We start from the raw sequence: 21195 nt of genomic DNA, 5'->3' as shown, positions 1-21195 counted from the left end.
GCTTGTTCATCAGTGTTCATATCTACGACCTGACTGGACATGCAGATGAAATATTGTCCATTATTTTCGACAAGATGCAGAAATAGCTTGTTGAGAACTAATTATCTGTGGCCTACATTGAGATCTGGTTCAATGTGCTTTTTTTTTTCTTCTTACGTTACATTATGCTCGTTATTATTCTGGCTCATTTCCCACTACAACAGTTGCCTTGTGCTGTCGACGATATTTAGAATCTTTTCTCCTCTGACCTTCGTAGTTTGGCTGTCTGTGCCTCAACAGTACAGTAAAAACCACCACACCCTGCCCCGTTTGTCTGGCCCACTCTTTCCTGACCAGACCCTGATTTCATCTGCTTTGAATGAGCTGCAGCTTTTATATTTAGCAGCTCCAGATCCCTGAAGGATTACAACACTACTGAGGAGCAGTAACACCCCAAGCATTCCTTTGGCGCACACAAGAGTCATTTATCACTATTTAGGCTGTTGGAGAGTGTGTGTCCGACAACATGTTCAAGAACGTGTATTTTCCTTTTATGGTTTGTCTTAAAACACTGACCATGTTGTGGTGGATGTCAAAAGGACAAAGGTGACACAGGCCGACGTGACCCCTCGTGTTTCTGACTGTTTGTGCAACTGTCCTCCTGAGTGTGCTCGTTGTTTATTCAGCAGGAATGTTCATGCACAAGTGTTTCTGTCTCCCTTCTGCAGACTCCCATCACATCCTTAATGGTAACCATCAGTCTTTTACCAGCAATGGCGACTCCAAAATCAAAAATGTATCAAAGGACCTCCAGGACACTGTGGTGAAGGCCTCATCGTCTCCATCAGGGTCTGGTAAACAGCCAGTCCCTCAGCCATCTCCTCCAAATATGTTCAATGGCAGAACTAGTTCAAGCAAAGAGAATTCCATCAATGGCAAGAACCTTGGTAACAAAACCCCACCAGTACCATCCCGGTCCAACACCCCTGTCCCCCATCCACGGACGTCCCTGTCTGTGGCTGCGAGTGGTACTAGTGGTGGTGACCGAGCTCAGCAGAGCCCAAAGCTTCTTAGAAATGCAAAAACAGAGGTCAGGTCAAGCCCCTCGCCCCCTAGCAGGGGGTCAGCACAAGGCAAGGAGAGCCATAAACCATCCCTTGTCAAAGTGTCCCCAACGGCTCCATCCAGTCCTCGACTAAGAGGTTCCTCTCTACAGAAGAGATCCCCCAGTCCCATGCGAGATCAGAGTCAGCACCTCTCTCATGTAGATGCCCCTCAAAGAATAAGGACTCCAGAGCCAACTGGCTCCTCTAGCCTCAGAGACCTCCCTCCTCTCAGCCCTTACTTGTCCCGCCGAGGGGCTCCAGGAACGCTGAACTCGTCTTCCTCCCTCGGCTCACAGGGTTTCACAGCCAAACCTGTCCCCGATAGCCCCCAGGGCCATCGCAAACTCACAGCTCCATCAAAATCAGAAGCCACGAGGCCTGGAAATGCCCTCATCTCAGGCATTGGCCCACCCTGTGCTTCATCTCCTCTTGCTAGCCCTCATAACCAAAGAAAGACCCCTTGCATGACCACAATGGGATCATCCAGCAAGGACCAGAGTCTTATGAAACCGTACACAAGGGAACGCAAGAACAGCATCTCTGAGATCAGTGACAATGAGGACGAGTTGCTGGAATACCACCGCTGGCAGAGAGAGGAGAGGCTACGTGAGCAGGAAATGGAGAAGCTGGTAAGTGAGAAACTCTAAAGTTTTGATGTTATAGTCAACATGTGAATAGAAAATAATTTCAAAATGATAGAAAAAGACATCCGCATCAGCTTTTGTCCTCTGCTATCCAGGGTTTATTTCTCCTGTGTACTCTTCAGCTATAATATCACCATTTTACTTAATAAAGGTTAGACTGAAGAACCATATATTGAAGTAAATAAGCCTGCTGCTGACCTGGACAAGTAAGTTAGACTTTACCTAAAGGATGTATTTAAGATAAGATAAGATAAGAGAACATTACGACCAGTACATTCACCTGTAAGAAAAACGGCTGTTATAAACAGAATATACATTAAAAAAAAAACACTATAAAAGACCACAGATATAGAACCACATACTCAAAACTATACTATGCTCAAAAATGTCTACAGTACATTTTTAGCTTTGTCATAAAAGAAAACATGGATCAAATTATTACACATGGGGATTTAACTGCAGAAAATATAGATATAGGGTATTCCACAACAACATTTTCACATCAAAATGAAATATTATCTTTAGTTTCAGGGAACAGCAAACAACTAACATGAGCCGACACTTATTTGACTTATTTTAAAGGACATTAAGTGGAGAGGGCACAGAGACCGCTGGCATGGTGACACCATGTCTGCTTGTCTTAATCTCTCTCCTGGCATACAGCCACGAGCTCATCTCCCTCAGAGTGTTACCCATGCAGCCCCAGTGACACAGTGGGGGGGGGATAACTTTCTTCCAGAGGTCTTTAGGTCCAGAGCAGAGGGCGTGTCCATGTATTGCTCAACACTATATTTACCAAAAGGATGAGTGGCGTTTACTTTCATAGCAGACTCTGCTCAGCTCATACAAAATCATAGACTGCATACTTGTTATCCATCCTCAATGCACACCCACCAGCCCCCAACACCATTCTTCAGCTCCCACCCCAGCCGGCCTTTGACAGCTGAGGGGACCACAGGGGGCAGGAGGTGTGTGTGTGTGTGTGTGTGTGTGTGTGTGTGTGTGTGTGTGTGTGTGTGTGTGTGTGTGTGTGTGTGTGTGCACGCACACTTTGGGGGGGGGGGTTCACTCCTGGCCTTCAGCTTTCACAGACTATTTCAGGAACCAAGTGGTTTCTGGTAACAAATAGGAGTTAGCAACAACATGCTACTCAATGGGTTGAAGGGGTTTGATAGCTGAGGATCACAAGTCGCCCATGAATGCGTCAGAGCTACTCCTGTGTCAATCAAAGCTCTTTCTCAGCATAAAGTTCTGTTTCTTAGCTTTTACTTGTGACCCTTATTTGGACTTGCCTCTGTTATATAATTTGAATTTATAAAAATGGATATGTTGCATTTTTGTGGTGGTTGGAAAGATGGACATCCTGTCAATCTGACAACTAAAAAGACATTTTCTTTTGTAAGCAAAAAAAAAATTCCACTTGGTTAAAGCTAGAAAAACATTGTGGTTTAGTCTAAAAATATGAAAGGCTGCGCTGTAAACAGGACACCCAAACACACGTCCTCTGCTGAAAAGTTAGGATGAGGAAAAAAGAACACAGTTAGGAAAACATTGTGGTTTTTTTTTTTTTAAGTTATGAACACTTGGGACTCAAAATCCCATCTACCACTGGAAAGTCTGATGTTTTAAAACAAGCTACCACCGCCACCTGACCCTTAATGCAGATAACCAGCACCCATATCATGACATTGACATTCAGAACATATAAACAGCAAATAAACTTCATCTTTTAATAAATTGGATTCACCTACTTTGCATTCAGGAGTTATGTGGTCTGAAATTGCCATCTAGTTTTCTGTGAAATCACCTTTTACCTGCACCCCTAAAACTTTAACCCAATAATCTCATTTATTTACACCAAAGTATGCAAAAGAAAAGCCCATAGCTGAATATGTAGCTAGAGCCAGCAGACTAGTAGATGACTGTCGATTCTAAACACTGATTATTTCTCTGCTTTAATTATACCAATTGGTATTGTATTTTATATCACTGGAAAGCTTGATTACTTACCTTTGCAACAACTTGTAAGGATTGTGCATTCGTGGAATGAGCAACCCAGCTAAATGTGTAGGTAGTGCCCCCCAAAAATTGCCCAAATCCCCTGCAATTCGCTTTATTTACCTTGTCACAAACTGAAACCAAAATGAGGCTTGGAGTTTGTACACCTTGTAATTGTTAGCAGATCAGAGCCAGAGTAGAGCGGGTTGTAGAGCTGGGCTCCGCTCAGCACAGGTAGGGAAAGAAACACGCCACCAGTGAGGGAGCTCCTTCCGGAATCGTACCTTTGAGCCTTGTTGTGGTTCCTGCAATGGCCGTGGGGTGAATAAGGCGGATGTCCTTCTGTTGGTATTCACTCTTGTTTTGGTGGATTAGATGATTGCACTCTCCCATGGTAAACAAAACACACTGGCAATGTTTACACTTTATTCATTTTACACTGTCAGGGACCTCACTAGTGTGTGGAAGATCCATACGCAGCCACAGCAGCTTGGCACCTCCTCCTCATGCTGGTCACCAACCTAGCTGCATTTTGCTGTGGGATGGCGTGCCATTCCTCAACCAGGACTTGTTGCAATGCAGCCAATGTGGGTGTGCTGGTCACTCTAGCACGTACAGCCTGCCCAAGCTGATCCCACAAGAGTTCAGTTGGGTTGAGGTCTGGCCCCACGGCAGACCATTCCATTCTCTCCGCTCCCAAATTCTGGAGGTACTCTGTAAGTGCCAATCAGGTGCCAGTCACACACCTGCCAGCGCCTGAAGCTCAAAACGAGAGTGAATTCTAACAGAAGAATACTGAAGTGGATTCTGGCAAATGTGTGTGTGTGTGTGTGTGGGGAGGTACTACCCTTACAAGTTGTAGCTCGTTGTAAAGTTGACTAATCAGGCTTTCCATTGATATCAAATAAAATACCAATTGATATTTCAACAGGGAGAAATAATCAACCAAAATAATGTTTCCACACTTTCTTTGAGGACTTGATTCCAAATACAATCAATGCCTGATGTGTTGGGTTATTGTATTTATCAAGTGTATGGTTGTTTTAACCTTGACAGAAAAACACAAAATGGATGAATATAGAAAAACCAATATATGAGAGGACAAAGAGAGGATTTCCTCTCAGTGAAACGAGAGCTTCATATCTGGCACACTGCTCTCCTGGCACACTTGGCACAGTTATCCAGGACATTCTTTTACTTCATTGAGTACTGTGAACCTACACCTGGAGATTTCTGCACTATACACAAAAAAAAAATCCATGTTATGCTAAAGTAAAGGTCACGACGAGAGAGAGGAAGTTGGAAGTTAATTTTAGTACAACTTGAACTGCTTTCGGGAGTATTCTGGTAAACATATCAGCACTAATGAAGTAATGCTTGTAAAGTTTATTTGTTGTGTTAAAGTTGAGTGTATTTGACACCTAATTCTCATTAAGGCCTATATTAACTTAATCTTTTACTCCTCGTTGCTAGCGTTAGACAAATATAGTCTCCATTTTAATTCTATAGCTGCTTTTCATCAAGGAGTAAGTTAGAGCCTCAGCATAAACATCAGTCAGAGCTGTAAATCTTCTAGCTTACGTCAGTGCTCATTATAGAGTTTGAGTGGTTATTTTAACAGCCTGGATGATTTAAATGCCAGAAAAAAGCAGGTTGTGTTTGTTGAAACAACAGCGCAGGCACAGGCACAGTTGTTCTTCCCAGCTTCCTAATTATTGTTCAACAAGAATGATGATTACATGTTCGACACTGTTATTGTGAAAGATTAAAACAAGCATCTCGTTGTTTGGAGTGATGAGGGACAGTAGAGGTTAAAGCATTGAGTCATATCAGGCAAACACACAAGACAATAAAGAAAAAAAAACAAGAAGCTTGAAAAGGAGACAAATTACAATCATCAGACATATTAATCATCTTTCATTTAGAAACCCAAACTGCTTGACGTCCTCCAATTATTCCTCTGATTACATGTTCCCAAACTAGCTCTCACCATTTTTACCATGAGGCCTCCTCCTGAGAGACCTCCTGCTATCAGGTTGCTGTCATCCAGCAGCAGCAGTGGTTATGGGACAGCTGCCTAAATGGGACAAAGTCACACAAGTGAAGGTCAAATTTGCGTTCTATAGTACGATGCTCTCTTGATGTGTCTTCTATAGGAGCGACAGAGACTGGAGACCATCCTGAGCCTGTGTGCAGGGTATAATCATGAGGACAGTGCTGTGGAGCTGGCAGAGGTGGTCAGAAGTGGGCTATTGGGAAGCACAGGGGTGGGGATGTCACTCCAGGGAGTAGACAGATCCCAGAGGGGAAGGGACAACGATGAGGAAACCCAAGCAGAGGAGTCTAGCAGCACAGAGAGCACACATCAAGAGGTGATAAACACTGTCCCATACACACAGTGTACAAGTCTTTTCCTCTTTCAAGGAATGTATAACCTCTTTAACTGTAAATCAGTGTGAAGAGCTGTTGGCCGGTCAGGATCCCATCTACCTGGAGGAGGAGAGGAGCAGGATCCTGGCCAGGGTTGATTACCTGAAGCACAGAGTCAGTGAGCTGGAGCAGCAACTACAAGAGACCAAACAAGAGGTCCGCACGCACGCACGCGCACACACACACATGCACGCATGCACGCATGCACACACACAATGATGGATAAGAAAATTTACGTTAATATATTCATACTAAGTAAAAGTGGCAGTAAAATGCAGTAAAAAGCAACATGTTGTATCCCTCCACTCGAGTAACTCCAGATGTTGAGTCCTGAGGTCACATGACTTTTAAACTATAGAGAAATAAAAGGATTATACTTGAAAATCTGAGTCTGAGAATGTTAATCAAAGAGTGGCGTTTTTACTCGAAGCACACCGGTTTTTGAAGGACTCCATCTTTGTGCCCAGGTGGAGATGGAGCAGGCTCTGCTTCATGCGGAGAAGCAGGCGGAGCAGGAGCAGGTGGAGGCTGAAAATGAAGTCATCTCTCAACTGCAGCTCAAACTCAGTCAGCTGGACAAGGCTACCCAGAGAGAAAAGGACAAGGTTAGAACCTAAACATTGTGACACAGGAAAAATATTTGATCCACCATGTCAGCTCTCTCAAATCTGTTGGCCTTAGATGCACAAGGAGTGTATGCATGTAACTCTTCGACATGTTCCTTTTCATCTGTATTTATATCAATATACAGGCCATTGTCTTGGATCTCCTCTGACTTGCACGGCTGATACAGTAGCCCTAAAAACAAGGCTGTTTTCACTTTTTATAGCCCAAATCTTCTTGTCTTTAAAATGCAGTTGAAGTCTTAATTCACTTAATGTGACCAACAATAAATTAACGTGCAGGCTCATTCTTACTTTACTCACATTACAAATATATTCCATAGCAACCGCTAACATGACTGCAAGCCTAACCTCTGCTTCCATCCTCTTAACTGCCTGTTAATTTTAAAGCTTGGCTGCATGGATTTGAGTTGTCTGTTACTTTTTTTTTTCTCCTTGGGGTGGTGTGTGTTTCTGGACACAATCGTGCGTATGTGTGTGTGTGTGTTTCTATGTGTTTTTAGGGGAGGGCTAATGTGTCGGCTGAGCGGAAGGTCCTGGAAAAGCAGAGGAATGAGTACAATGAGCTGAAGAGGCAGTTTGATATGTGCCCCTTGTCTCTAAGGGAACAGTTACAGGAGCAGCTCAGCAGGGTCAGTGTTCTCACGCAGCCCACTGGCTTGCAGCAGTGAGTTATACTATACTGAACATCACAGCGCTGTGTGAGCTGCACCGAGTTCCACGCAGAAATAACCCTGACTCTGTTTTGAAGCACCTCTTAAATCAGCTGTGTTTTTCCTTCACTTCCTAAACATACTCTTTATTATTATTGTAAGTCAATATATTTTGGCAACTGGGCTTTTGCTACCCCTGATTTTACACCGCCGATTAATCTGCTGTTCCCTCATTCTGTATTAAAATGCACTGAGTAATCGTCAGTAATGTCATTAACAGCTTTGCACTGAAAGTTTGCATAAACTTTACCATGAATGATTTAAATCCTACATTAAGTTAATGTTCTCAGGATTTGATTGTTTAACATTTTGGCTTGACAATAAAGGATAAGGCTGGGTTTTTTTTCTTCTAATTGTTAACAAGTCATCACACTGGGGCACTCAAAGTAACCACCATTTGCTGCAAAAGCTCTTTGAAATGGTCACAAATATTTAATTTGATGAAACATATACATATATAATTAAGGATCTCACCAACCTAAGGGAAAATACATTTATTTGCTGCCCTCCGCAGAGCCAGACAAGTTAAGTACCCTGCTTTCCTCTGTAGATGTCTTTGAGACCCACAGAGACTGGCTGATTGCTAATTAGCTTAGCACAATGAATGGTAGTGGATGGGAAGTGTTAGCACACCTCTGTCTTACTCAAACAGCATCTAAAACACTATGTCTCCTCCTGTGTGTATTATGATTCAAATAGATAAGATTTATGATCTTCATCACCCTTTTAGGGGCAGCATTTCTCTGAGGTAGAATGGCTGTCCAGTGACTGCAAGGTTGCTAGCTTAATCCCTGCCTTCCCAAGGATGGCAGCCTCCACCATAAGTGTGTAAGTGGGTGAATGAGTATTCTAAAGCAATTCAAGTACTGCTAAGGTAGAAAGGTGCTATGTAAATATAGTCCATTTACTACTTTTCATTTAGTAGTAGCAGCTGCTCTCCTTGTCATCAGCAGATATTTTGCTGTATTAGCTGAACAATAGCTTTTTCTATCGTTGTATTAAAACATTGTGCCAAACAGTTTTGTCGGGAAAGTAGATCATACTATGTATATAGTTCTAAAATCACAATATATCTTAATTTAAATTATTTCATACAGGCAAAGACCTGGGAAAAGTGTATTTGATGACTTTTGCCTTAGTTAGGCTAACACTTCCCCTCCACTACCAGTCACTGTGCTAAGCTAACTAGCAGTCAAATGGTCTGTGTGGGTTTCAGCGTCTTAATGCAGAGGAGGGGAGAGAAGGGTATCTATATTCTTATCTAGCTTTGAGGAAGATGGCTATTGAAGAAATTATTTTATTTTAGAAAATACTGCAGTCTAATGACATCATTTTCAGCTTAGCAAGTTAACAAGTGTACATGATATATATATATATATATATATATATATATATATATATATATATATATATAAACTCAGTTAACCTCAGTTAAATCCAGCATTAGAAATAAAGACAGTGCTTGTTATGCGATACATCAGTGCACTGTGATCCACGTTCCTTGGTATTTGTTAACAATAATTCATAATTAAGAATCCAGCCTCATTCTTTTCTAACACTTTGATTTCAAACGTGTATCTGCGTGTGGACAGAAAGCTGAAGCTCTGGAGTCAGGGACCAAGCAGTTTGAGGAATTGGAGTTCTGTCAGCTGGAGGAGGAGAGCAGCCTTGAGGAGAAGAAGGAGACTCAGAGCTCACAGCTTCTTCAGGAGCGAGCCGGGTATCACTGCAGCGTGGCCAACAGGAAGGTGAGGTTACGTGTAAAATAGTGTTGAGAAATCATAGGTGTGTTTCATGGGTGATCACCACCATGGCGTGGTTGGGCGTGTGGATTTCTAGGAGAAGATGGCTGTTCTGGAAGCTCAGGTGAAGCAGCTGGGGTTACAGGCAGTTCAAGACTGTGACAGATTGGCCAAAGACAGAGCAGTGACTCTGCAGCTGTTGCACAAGGTTAGCCTCTCACCGCAAATGCATGTGATGATAGCAGCCAGTGGCTAACCCCGAAATGCTGATGTTGGTCTCAGGAGCAGGACAGGCTATGTGCCCTGGAGAAACGGTACCACACACTGACAGGAGGGAGAGACTTCCCAAAGACCAACAGCAGCCTGAGGGAGGTGAGCAGCAACACAAAAGCCTTGGTATCATCCATGTCAATCTGGATGAATCACTAAAAAGGGATCATTTTCTCCAATTTTAACTTTGAATAACTTTTTAAACAGGAATTGCTTCATATCAGCGAGCCCGACCTTGTATATGTGGATGGTTCGGCTCATAGCCCTTGTTCTTCTCACATCCCCTCCCCTGAACTCTTTCCTGTTAGGCTACAGGAGGTAAATCGAATCAAATTCTCTAGGTGAAACAAAACCTAAAGTGCCTGTGCTTCAGTTTTGTTTCAAATAAAAGGCCATAATTGTGTGTGAGCACATACTGACAGGTTTACAGTGTGTGTGCGTGCGTGTGTACTCCCTGCCTAATAAGATACGCCACTTTGCTAAGAATTACCAGGATTTATGACTAAAACTAACTTGATAAATTCTCTCGTTAGGAGATTAATGTTTTTCTTTCAACTATCATAAGATGTGAAGTGACTTGCATCCATATTTATTTCAAAGGTAGAAGCTGAGTGAGTTTGTGAATCTTGGCATGATTTATAGTACTTAAACGTTTAGCTCCGCAATCTCCTGCTTATCCCCGTGTTTTGGCTGTTGATGCAGGAGTACCTCAGGCTGGCTGACGTCTATAAGATGTATGGAAATGCTTCCATGCAGCCTCACCCCTCTTCCCCCGCTGCTCTTCACTGCCTCTCCCTAGCTGTAGCTCCAGCTCTGCCATGCGAGGTAGAAACCCTGCCTGCTCTCTGCTATACTCTCTTGGATTAGTCCATGTAATATTATACATTTTCTCAAAGCTCTTTTCCACTTTCTCTCCCTGCTCCATGAATGCATCCCTGTCCGTTTTTTCGATGTATCTGTGGTGTGAAGGAGTACATCACGGTCAGTCAGTTAAGCCAGATCTTTGGGGTGCACAGACTTGATCCCTCCACTTCCTCATCTATTACATCATTCCAACTTGCTTCCTCTGACTCCGCCTTCCCATGCCACTCAAGTGGTCCTTCATCCTTCCTGTCTACAAAGGTTTGTTATCTTCTCTGTGTCAGTAAGGTTCTCCATCATCCACTGACTTTGCTGCCTCACCTTGATATTTCTGGTTCATGTTTGCCTACCTGCTTAATGCTTTGATACTGTTGCTTGACTGCTCACGTCTCTGTTGGCCGGATGCTTTTCATCACCTCAGAGCCAGCCTGAGCTGAGCAGGAATGCGCTGCCTCCTATTAACCTTGAGCGCTGGTACCAGGACATCATGGCTGCTGGTGAGCCTCAGTCTTGTCCTCCACCGCTGCCTGCAAAGAGTTTTTCCTCACGCAGACACGGGCAGGTAAATTCTCGACCCTTTTCCTCAGTCATGCTGTGTTGGAGGCCTTGTTTTAGTAATAACAGCAGGTCTGACACTTCTGCAACATTAGAATTTTAGCATGGAATCCAGCACATCTCCTCACTAGACACTCAACTCTCTATATTTTATAACCAGGCAGTAGCTGCTGCCAACACTTTATTATGGGACAATTTTGAAGTCTGGTCCAGGGTAGAAGAGAGGACACACAGGCTTGCACGATTGTGTCAATCTGGATCACCTGTTGGACCATTTCAGCTTGTTTTCTTTCTTCAAGCACAATCTTTAATTTAAACGCCTTTTACATCAGTGGATTTCCACTACTGAGTATGAATCCAGTTTGAATAAAATATACAAATTATCCATCCATCCATCCATCCATTTTATTAAGGGTCACGGGGGGTGCTGGAGCCTATCCCAGCAGCCTTCAGGCGAGAGGTGGGGTTCACCCTGGAGGGGTCACCAGTCCATCTCGGGGCCAACACATAGAGACAGACAACCATTCACACTCACAGTCACACCTACAGTCAATTTAGAGTATCAATCAGCCTCGTCCCCTCTTGATGTCTTTGGACTGTGGGAGGAAGCTGGAGTACCAGAGAGAACCCACACAGGAACAGGGAGAACATGCAGACTCACACAGGAAGATCCTGTGATGGAGCCGGGACTTGAACCCAGAACCTTCTTGCTGTGAGGAGACAGAGCTGACCACTGCACCACTGTGCCACCTATACAAATTATGTTAAATCCCCCCCCCCCCCAAAAAGAAAAAAAAATATATTATTGAATAAAACAACAGGAAAAACATTTTTAAAAATGCAATTTAATTCTATAGAATAATAATCATCATCATCATAATGAGGATATAATCACATCCACGATCCATTCAGGAGGACATTTAGCAAAGAAGAGTCAAAGGTCAAGGGTCACATGGTGGTCCGGTACTAGGCTGCTGAAACTTCCAATAATTTGGTTCTTTTTGCAACTGGGTTTGATAAAAGGGAAACTAAATATGACAGCTAACACAACATGTCTTAAGATAAAACTTCAAAGACAACCATAATGCGTTTATCTCCTTTCCTTTTTCTGTCGTCAGACTTTAAGTGCCCCAGAAAGATGATCTGAGTGCTTTCAGTCACAATTTAAATGAAAATCCCAAATATTATTTTGGCATTTTGAAAGGTTCTCCCAGATTAAAAAAAAAAAGAAAAGAAAAAGAAAGACGCTAAAGAATTTTGTGAAAAAGCATATCCCTCTCATATTAAAGCATATGATTTTCTGGCTTCTTCCTCCAGCTGTTGAAGTCCAAATCTGAAGGTGAGGTTGCACAGGCAGTTTCAAATTCTCTTGTCGCCTCTGCTGCAACCCCACTGCAATCCTGCAGTGTTGCACATGAGAAAACATCATCCACCAAGGTGAGTGCATCGCTTTCACACATTTTAATACTAAAATCAAATCCTGTCAGCGGTTGACCGTGTGACATTTCTCCTGTGTTTCTCAGGGTTTACAGTTAGCAGTGAGAGAGCTGTCAAACCCATTAGACGTGGACTCCAGGAGGCTGTTGGCGCTGCAGTGCAAAGGTACTTGAGTTTGATGTTGTGTGACCACATAACATTAGAGATCACAAATGATAAATTATGAATCTGAAACAAACTGAGAGCCTCTTTGTCTATGAAGTCAGATGGAAAATTGTAATAAACTCACCCGATCATTGTTAGCTCTGATTAGGGTCAAACAGTGTTAATGACTTGGTAGTGTCAGTAGAGGGCAGTGTGAGTCTATGACAGCTGTCTCTGCCTCCCCTTTCCTTGCACAGATCCGTCTCCCACAGTCCATCACTCCATTCTGCATCATCAGCCGCCACCATGTGGCAGCCAGGCGTACGACACCCTGAGCCTGGAGAGCTCCGACAGCATGGAGACCAGCGTCTCCACTGGCAACTCTGCATGTACCCCAGAAAGGTGAGAGACTGGAAAGTGTGCAGTTGGTCTCTGTTTCCATGGGAACACCCAAGTCTGCCCCATCTCTCAAGAGAAGGGTCACTGCTTTGTTCCCGTGACAACCTGTTTTGTTGCTCCAGTGACTAGTACACCAACTGTTGCCATGGCAACTTCTTCAAGTTTTCAGCATTTCATGAAGTTAGAAGTGTGAATACTTGGTTTATTGGTTTTCTTGAGAGAGATACTCGTCTTCATGTCCAGCTGTGTTGAGTGTGTGACATCTGTTAACTCTTGTTATAGCCGTGTCGTGTGTGTGTTCTAGTGCCTGTGGCTTAGAGAGCCAGAGGATAGAGGAGATGGAGAAGATGCTGAAGGAGGCGCAGCAGGAGAAAGCTCGGCTGATAGAGAACAGAGTGAGTTCAAGTGAACTTCAGCGCTGCAGAGTTTGGACATGAAAGGATCTTTTTAATAAGACTGTACATCTTCCTAAATGTTGTCTCCTTCCAGCTCATTCAACACTTCAGCTGTTAAACCCAGAGCTTGTACACCCTCACCTCCTACTTTGGGTCCTTGGATTGAAGTGTTTATTTCATTCAAGAAACAACAAACAAAAGAAACATTTAAAATTACAACAAAAAACCCATAAGAATAAATATAAATACTGAAAATGAGAAGGAAGGAGTACAAACTACAATAAAATATTAAAGACATCTATATAGAATCAGAATTATAATATGAATATTTGGATCATCCGTTTCCGCCTGCTGGAGGTAGCTTTCGACTCTGATTTATAATTCATGTGTTTCTTAAAGTCCATCTGCAGTCCCTCAAGGCAGGGGTTCCCGCACTGTCCAGCCCATCACGCCAAATATAATATTTTTTATTATTATGTTACATTTTATTTCAGTAGCATCTTTTTTTTCACAACAAAGTAAAATAAAGGACATTAACATCACGTTAAAAGTAAATATTTAAAAGAGACTAAAACCAGAATAAAACAATAAAGGTTCTAGCATAGGTTCCACAACTCCAACCATTCCCAGAAGTTGTTGAGACATTCAAACACGCAATCCACAATTCCTGTTTTTATTTAGTGCAACAGTCGTGGCTGATTAGCCCCCGTCGACCGCCACAAATACCCCTGTATTCAAGACATACATAAAAACCTGGAGTCCTGCATCAATGAATGGAAACCCCGTGAAAGTAATGAAAAAAATATTGACACACGCAAAACTGTGTACACACAGACTTCGGGTCCACTCGTTGGACACAGTGGCCAACTGTTCAACAATCAAACACTAAAAAAAAGACATTGGGCAGTCAGTGTCATGTCCCAGTCATACAGTGTTCTAGGTTTCAATGGGAATTTCATCAGAAATAAGTTCATTTTGCATTCATTTTATAGATTTGCATAATAACATCGCACCATCACAACTTTATCACAGGAGCTTCCCGCTCAGTAGCTAAAGAATATATTTCCTCACTCTCAAAGTGTGGTGAAATGAAGTACTTTGTTTACTTTTGTGTTATTTCTACATGTTGAAACAAGGCAGACTTGTATGTAAGTGTCTGAAAGCAGCAAAGGATCATTTTACATCAGCAAAGCTTTCCCTTTTATATACAGACTTAAGGGTTATATTTTACAAAACCTGCGATTGGGACTTGAACTCTCATGTGCCTCTTCTGACAGTCATTCACTTTGTATTGCAATATTTGCCTATCATTAACATATTCTCCCCGTCTCCCTCTCCCCTGTTTTGTCTTCTCCTCTCTCTCCATCTGTTCCTCTGCCCTCCTCTCCCGATGCTCCCAGGAGAGGGAAGTGCAGGCTCGTCGGCAGATGTTGGAGGAGGAGCGGAGGAGGCGAGAGGAGGCCGAGAGGAGGCTTCAGGATGAGACGGCCCACAGGCGGAGGCTGGTGGAGGAGGAGGTGAAGATGAGAGAGAAACACTTCTCCCAGGTCAGTGGAGCAGCGGGAGGAGACGACGCAGGGAAGAAGAGAGAGGAGGGGAGGGTGGAGGAGGGGCTGGGAGACTTGGGGGAGAGGATGAGAGGCGAGACACGAAAGAGAGGCTGGCTATGCAAGAAGATCAAAGATTGTCAGGGAACGGAGAGAAGGGGGGCGAACAGAGAAAATGGGCAGAGGGCATACAAAAACATATGATTCCGGCTTTAATCTTGGCTGATTGTATTTAAATGACTTCTTCTTTGTTATGAGGCGTAAACAAATACTCTCCAATCATGTAATACAAATACACTTACCCCAATTACCAGAGCTGTAGCCAGACGTGAAGCGCCATCGCCAATATTATGACGTTACGAAGGATCAGATGAGTTGAATGAAAGGTGTCGCTCCAGGTCACTGCGCTCTGCTGTGCTCATTGTTTTTATTGTGAGCCACACCCTGCACTTCCTACACAGCACTCAGTAGCACCCAGACAAAGATAGAGGCCAGCTGAAGATGAATTTAGCTCTGACAGAACAGGATATATCCATCAGGAGAACGTGGAGACCAAAAAAAAAGAGCTTGAAGTCCCCTTAATTGAACTTAAAGAGCTTTTTTTTTCATTCCTGTCTTGTTTATTCTGGATTGGTGCATTTTTGGAGGCAGGTGTGAAGTCAGCAAATCGCACTTGGCAGATCAAAACACCTGAACCAAGATCGTGGTGGTCTCAGGCCTGCGCCAAATTTAACAGTAATCCAAAGACGAGCTGATCCAACCGTCAGGTGAGGTCAGCAAGTTTAAGCTCCCGTAGCCTCTTGTGCTTTGCCGTCTTTTTTTTGGCTGCAGCAGAACATGTGAATTATGTTAGCTTGCACAGTCTACAAGAAGAAAAATTTGCAAAAAATAAATAAAAAAATAGTCAAAACTTCTCCAGCCAGGGGGTCTTGCTCCTGATCAACAAATGGGGTGAAAATTGTTTGCAGTGACACATTTAAAAAACTCATCAACAGATTCAGACCGGAGCAAACAAACTAGAAAACACCATAAGCAACTGTAGTGTCTGTGCAGTACCGGAAAAGTGATATTATATAGACTCTTTCAACGCAGGAATTTGTCATGAAAATTGGGACTCGAAAGACGTTGAGATACAATTTTGATTTTGATATTCAGGGAGAATGAGCGAGAGCCTGTCAGGAAGGCCTGTAAACGTGTTAGCAACTGCTATGTTTGAGAGCAGCTGGCTGACGTACACGACCGTCAGCTGTGAAAAGTTCACATCTGCAGTGTTAAAGCACAGTCACCTGGTGTCTCCTCAGGCCCGTCCAATGACTCGCTATCTGCCCAACCGTAAGGAGGAGTTTGACCTGCGTGCCCACGTGGAGTCGTCCGGCCACAGCATAGATACCTGCCCCTTCGTCATCCTCACAGAGAAGATGTGTAAGGGTCATCTGGTGAAGATGGGCGGCAAAATCAAATCTTGGAAGAAACGCTGGTTCGTTTTTGATCGACTCAAGAGGAACTTCTGTTATTACGTGGGTGAGGATCTGAAGCTTATCCTATGCAGTTTTATTTGATTTACTGGCTGGTATACATGGTTGGGAATAGATTTAAAAACAAAAAAAACCCCATCTCTCACATTGAAGATCAGAATGAGTTTTTACTGGCTGGATTAAAACTCATCAAAGATAAATAACTGAGAAGTGAGGAAAATCTCCTGTCTTCATCCTTTTGTCTCCCCCGTGGCTTCAAGGTTACAAGTAAGGCCATTTTCATCACTGATTTAATCAATAAAATTAGCTATAAAGTGTCAGATGAGAAAAATGAATCATCATGTTTGTCAGAGTCCAAAAACACAGCTTTTGTTTTACGGGAAGCATCTGGAGCCAACAAATGTTTGGCATTTTTACTTGAAAAGAGACCAAAACGATTAAAAGATATAAAACAGTTGATGATTAGTTTTCTCTCAATGGAGTCATTGATTAATGGATTAATCCTTGCAGCGCTAGAAGCCTCTGAGACCTGTGAAACCACCAGAACGGTACAGAGGGACGAGCGCGGATTCTCTGTGATGGATCTCCCTGTGTTTAGGCCCGTGGTGTCGTTTACAAAACGTGATCAAACCAATCTGTTCATGTAAGAATCTGCTCATATGTAGTACTCATTAACTTTATGTAAAAAAAAAAAAAAAAAAGTTCCCAGCCGTACACCACTTGATTTATTCAGTTCACCCGTCAGCAGTGTGGAGGTTTTTCTGAGGAATGTACACTTCGCTCTCTTGTGATGTTTCGTAATCGTAACTTCTGCCCCAGCCGGCGCCATTTCAAGTAGAACTAATTAAAACTGCTGTAAGTGTGTAATTGTCTTTGTGTGTGTTCACACGGAAGTCCCTTAGTTAATTCACATCGACGGTGCCGTCCCCTGGATTTCAAATGAGAGCAGTCAGTTTTGTGAACGCTCATGTGGTTGGAGACCCTGTTTTACTATCAAGTCCAAAATAGTTTCCGAGTCTATTTTCATAACTGACGCTCCTGTTCCTCTCTCTCCACTCACTTGCCTAGCCTTTTCACCCCCTCACTCCTGACGAAGATGATGGTGATGATGGTGATGAAACAAGATGCAATACTTTCTCGAGATGTGTTTTTCTTAGGGTGGAGGCTAGCTCCTGGCTTGTTCGTGACTAATAAAACGAAACTCACATTTCAAAAACATTTATCTCATTACTAAGCAGTTTTGACTTATAGAAAAAGGAAAAGCAAGAGAAAGTGTCGGACGCATTTCAAAAGATTGCCTCTAATTGTTGGTGGATGTTTGTCTCCTAGCCAGGGCGCTCCAGTATGCATGGATGAGACAAAAAGAGAAGAGCGATGTTTATTTGAACAAGCCTGGAGTCCAGAAACTCTTGAAGCAGATTTTGTTTGAAGGAAATTAATTTTACAAGAGAGAAAACTCTCTTTCATAATAAATATGTGTAACTGTGTCTTGGAAGCTTCCTCAGATTTGAATGAAACTATCTACCAAACTCTTCAGCATGTAGTGATTTTTTTTGTTTTTTAAACTGCCCAAAAGATATCCTGTGAATAGAGAGCAGACTGGACAAAAAGGTCTGACCTGCTTGAAGGGATGAACGTTGATGTTGGAGATCAAATCCGATATATATAAAAGAGAGTCGTTTCTTTTTTATGACTTAAAAAGAAGTCATCCTCGCCAGCAGGAGAGAAGGAAAAAAAAAGAAAAGAAAGATCCAGAAAGTATGACTGAAGAAAACAAGTCAAATTAATAGGATGTTAAAGACTTCAGGCATAGCTTGAAATAGACTTGTACTTCTAATTAACTTTTTACTCGGCTACAGCGCCGCTCATACCTATTCATGCATTATTTGTTGCTGGGAAAAAAGAGTTAACACCTTCCTCCTTTGTATCTGTGTGATTCCTCCATCTGGATTGAAGTTATTGCTCTACTTTTGTGGGAGAATTGTGAAACTCCGTCAGACAATCCTCTCTCATTTACAGCACCTTCGCTCTCGAGGGGCTCTGATTCTTTAGCCTCATCCAGTTACTGTATATTCCCTTTAATCGCCTCCAATCAAAAAGGATGAGGAAGTTCGTCCATGAGTAGAAATGATGAGAAATACCAGACGCCAGTGAAATTAACACATTTATTTAGATTTGTTGTCTTTGGGAAAATCTAAATTTGTCATATTACCTTGAATAAGTTCCTTGATCTGTCTATCTATCTATCTATCCATCTATCTATCTATCTATCTATCTATCTATCTATCTATCTATCTATCTATCTATCTATCTATCTATCTATCTATCTATCTATCTATCTATCTATCTATCTATCTATCTATCTATCTATCTATCTATTCCTCTCACCTCTACTGTATCCGGATTCGACATTTGTTTTAATGCAGATAGTTCGAGGCGCACAGAAACGTACAGCTTATGAAATATTTGTATTAAACTGTCATTATTTGACCAAAAATCAACACAAACATGTAGCACCACTTCACTGGCTGTCTAGTACTTGGGCTGGCAGGGGTCTTGCATCAGTACAAGACGTAATGTTTTGTATTTTAATATTTTTTTTCCTCTTTTCTGCTCTCAGACAAGCATGAGACCAAGCTGAAAGGACTCATTTACTTTCAAGCGATTGAAGAGGTTTATTATGACCACCTACGCAGTGCCACCAAGGTAAACCCATCGACTGCTTGATCATTTCCTGCATGAATATTATCTACTGAAAAATAGGGATTTATCAATCGACTGAATTTCATTCTGAAATTCTAGTTATTCCTACATTGGAATGAAAAAAAATTCAAAAATGAAGGAGGATTCTCTCGTCCAGTGAGGAACTGTGAAAGTAACTTTAACAATCAGCCATTCCAAATTGTAATGACTTGGATCATTTTAATTAATTGGTCCTAATGTTACAACTGCAGATTTTACTGCAGATACCCATTTTACTGTAACTCTGAATTTTTACAGTCACTTACATTTGATTTTAGAAGTAATAAATACTGTCAGAGGAGTGTTTGGGAGCAGCAATCAAATAGTGCTGCAAGATATTAAAATATCCTGCTGTTACACGCAGACACTCTTGGAGTGTCCAGATTAGATTTCTTTTCTCGTCACTCCTTATTTTTCATTTGCAAGAGGGCCGGCTGTCACAAGCTTTAAAAAAAAAAAAAACATTTGATGGAAGATGTTTTCATTGTTAATCATGATCTTTTTAGTATATTTTATTTTTCTCAGACAATAGAAATAAAGAGGTGCAACAGGTGCATTTTGCTGTCTTTGTCTTGAAAAGTCTTCCTTTGATCCTGCAGAGCCCAAATCCATCTCTGACCTTCTGTGTAAAAACTCACGACCGCCTTTACTACATGGTGGCCCCGTCCCCGGAGGCCATGAGGATCTGGATGGATGTCATAGTAACGGGCGCTGAGGGCTACACACAGTTCATGAGCTGAGGGATGCCGTTTTTTTTTTTTGGAGGATGACACAGAGCTGTTTTAGACGCGGAGATGGAGCTGAAATCGGCAACAGACGACAGACGGACGTCAGAAGAGCAGCTTCGCCGTGACACAGGAGCATCTCCTAGAATTCATGCTCTTATCTCTCAGCCAGGAGGAGGAAGAAACTCACTGGGGCAACTTTGGAGGCTCAAACTAGATCAATCACATTCTCTCAACAAAAGAAAAACATTTTGTTGATCATTCAGACATGATTTTTTTTAAGTTTTCGGGTGGAAGACTTTGACCGCCAGAACTGTTTACACCCCTGAAACCCATCTATGCATGCAGAGTTATCACGCTAACCGTTCTTCTTCTCTTCTTTTTGATACATTTCTACTTTTCCTTCGGAGTTCTTGAACTGTTTTGTTAATCCTGTAGAACTCTTAAACAAGCAAATTTTAATGGCAATTATTTTAAAATAAAATAGTCATCTGTTATTTAATTCAAACATTACTTGGTGCCAAAATACTTTATGTAGTATTATGTTTGTCTCTACATACAGATATTAATATTGCTCTTGATATTAACCCAATAGGACAAATAATGCAGCATGTCTGTATTTTACACACATATGTCAAAGAAAGCCTTTTATTATATGTTAAAAATCAGATTATAGATTATATTAAAGTCTTATAACATTACTGTAAAACTACATGTACATTCAATTAATAAAAATGTGTTGCATCTGTTTTGTCTGATAAACTGATGGTTTGTTGCTAACAAATTGTACAATCTGAATACATTCAGTTCGCTTCCTCAATTAGTGTTTCACTTTCCTCACAAACATGTTAATTATCAGCTGCATTTTAATAATGAGCTACTGGCATTCACAATTATACAAAAACACACAACATGTATTTCCCTGTAAGATGCCGCGAGTTCTTTATTTACACAAGTACAGTCTGGTGATTAAAGTGGCTCTGAAGCCCTTGCAGAAGTATTGACCTTGTAATTAATTATACGGCTCGCGCCTCGCTAGGTGAGCCACAGAAACATTTAAAAAAAAACAGCTTAAAAACATGAAATGAAACTTCACGCAACTTAACATGCATGATTCAATATCGAGAAATTTGAAATCATGTAAAGAGGGGGGGGGGGAATCTCATGGTGAAGATGCTTTGTTAAACTTAGTATCTTTTTCTATGTTTTCCCCCAAAATTCAGCTTGTTTATATTTATCTCTGTGAGAGATATGTCCGGGTGTATGTGTGTATATAAATGTGTGTGCGTGTGTGTGTGTGTGTGTGTGTGTGTGTGTGTGAGTGACACTTTGGTATCAATTAGATTCAGCATGTGGAATATTTAATTTCTTTGTCTTAAATGAAGAACACAGTGTGTTGTTGAGCTACAG

General features: G+C 41.9%; 1 protein-coding gene across 8 annotated transcripts in view; it reads left to right on the top strand.

Annotated features, from left to right (window-relative positions):
• phldb1a (pleckstrin homology-like domain, family B, member 1a) overlaps window positions 1-20525 on the top strand; it is a 29334-nt gene extending 8809 nt beyond the window's left edge. For 4 of the 8 annotated variants that reach the window (XM_086226731.1, XM_086226729.1, XM_086226730.1 and 1 more), the window contains 20 exons: window positions 708-1714; window positions 5884-6099; window positions 6182-6313; window positions 6625-6762; window positions 7284-7412; window positions 9086-9241; window positions 9333-9443; window positions 9518-9607; window positions 9713-9823; window positions 10208-10330; window positions 10475-10627; window positions 10788-10928; window positions 12239-12358; window positions 12445-12523; window positions 12760-12904; window positions 13206-13296; window positions 14697-14843; window positions 16145-16364; window positions 18939-19024; window positions 19660-20525. In XM_086226731.1, coding sequence (XP_086082857.1) covers window positions 708-1714; window positions 5884-6099; window positions 6182-6313; window positions 6625-6762; window positions 7284-7412; window positions 9086-9241; window positions 9333-9443; window positions 9518-9607; window positions 9713-9823; window positions 10208-10330; window positions 10475-10627; window positions 10788-10928; window positions 12239-12358; window positions 12445-12523; window positions 12760-12904; window positions 13206-13296; window positions 14697-14843; window positions 16145-16364; window positions 18939-19024; window positions 19660-19800 — 3536 coding nt within the window. In that variant the 3' untranslated portion in view covers window positions 19801-20525. The remainder of the gene's footprint in view (window positions 1-707; window positions 1715-5883; window positions 6100-6181; window positions 6314-6624; window positions 6763-7283; window positions 7413-9085; window positions 9242-9332; window positions 9444-9517; window positions 9608-9712; window positions 9824-10207; window positions 10331-10474; window positions 10628-10787; window positions 10929-12238; window positions 12359-12444; window positions 12524-12759; window positions 12905-13205; window positions 13297-14696; window positions 14844-16144; window positions 16365-18938; window positions 19025-19659) is intronic. The other 4 variants (XM_086226733.1, XM_086226732.1, XM_086226734.1 and 1 more) reach the window with 4 other exon arrangements.
• The last annotated feature ends 670 nt before the right edge of the window (window positions 20526-21195 follow it).

This window comes from Aulostomus chinensis, chromosome 15 (genome assembly GCF_037954235.1).
Source record: "Aulostomus chinensis isolate RoL2024-O1b breed Wild chromosome 15, RoL_Achi_v1.0, whole genome shotgun sequence".
NCBI classification, from domain to species: Eukaryota; Metazoa; Chordata; class Actinopteri; order Syngnathiformes; family Aulostomidae; genus Aulostomus; species Aulostomus chinensis.
The sequence above is the reverse complement of the archived record's forward strand: the minus strand, read 5'-3'. Positions and strand labels throughout refer to the sequence as shown.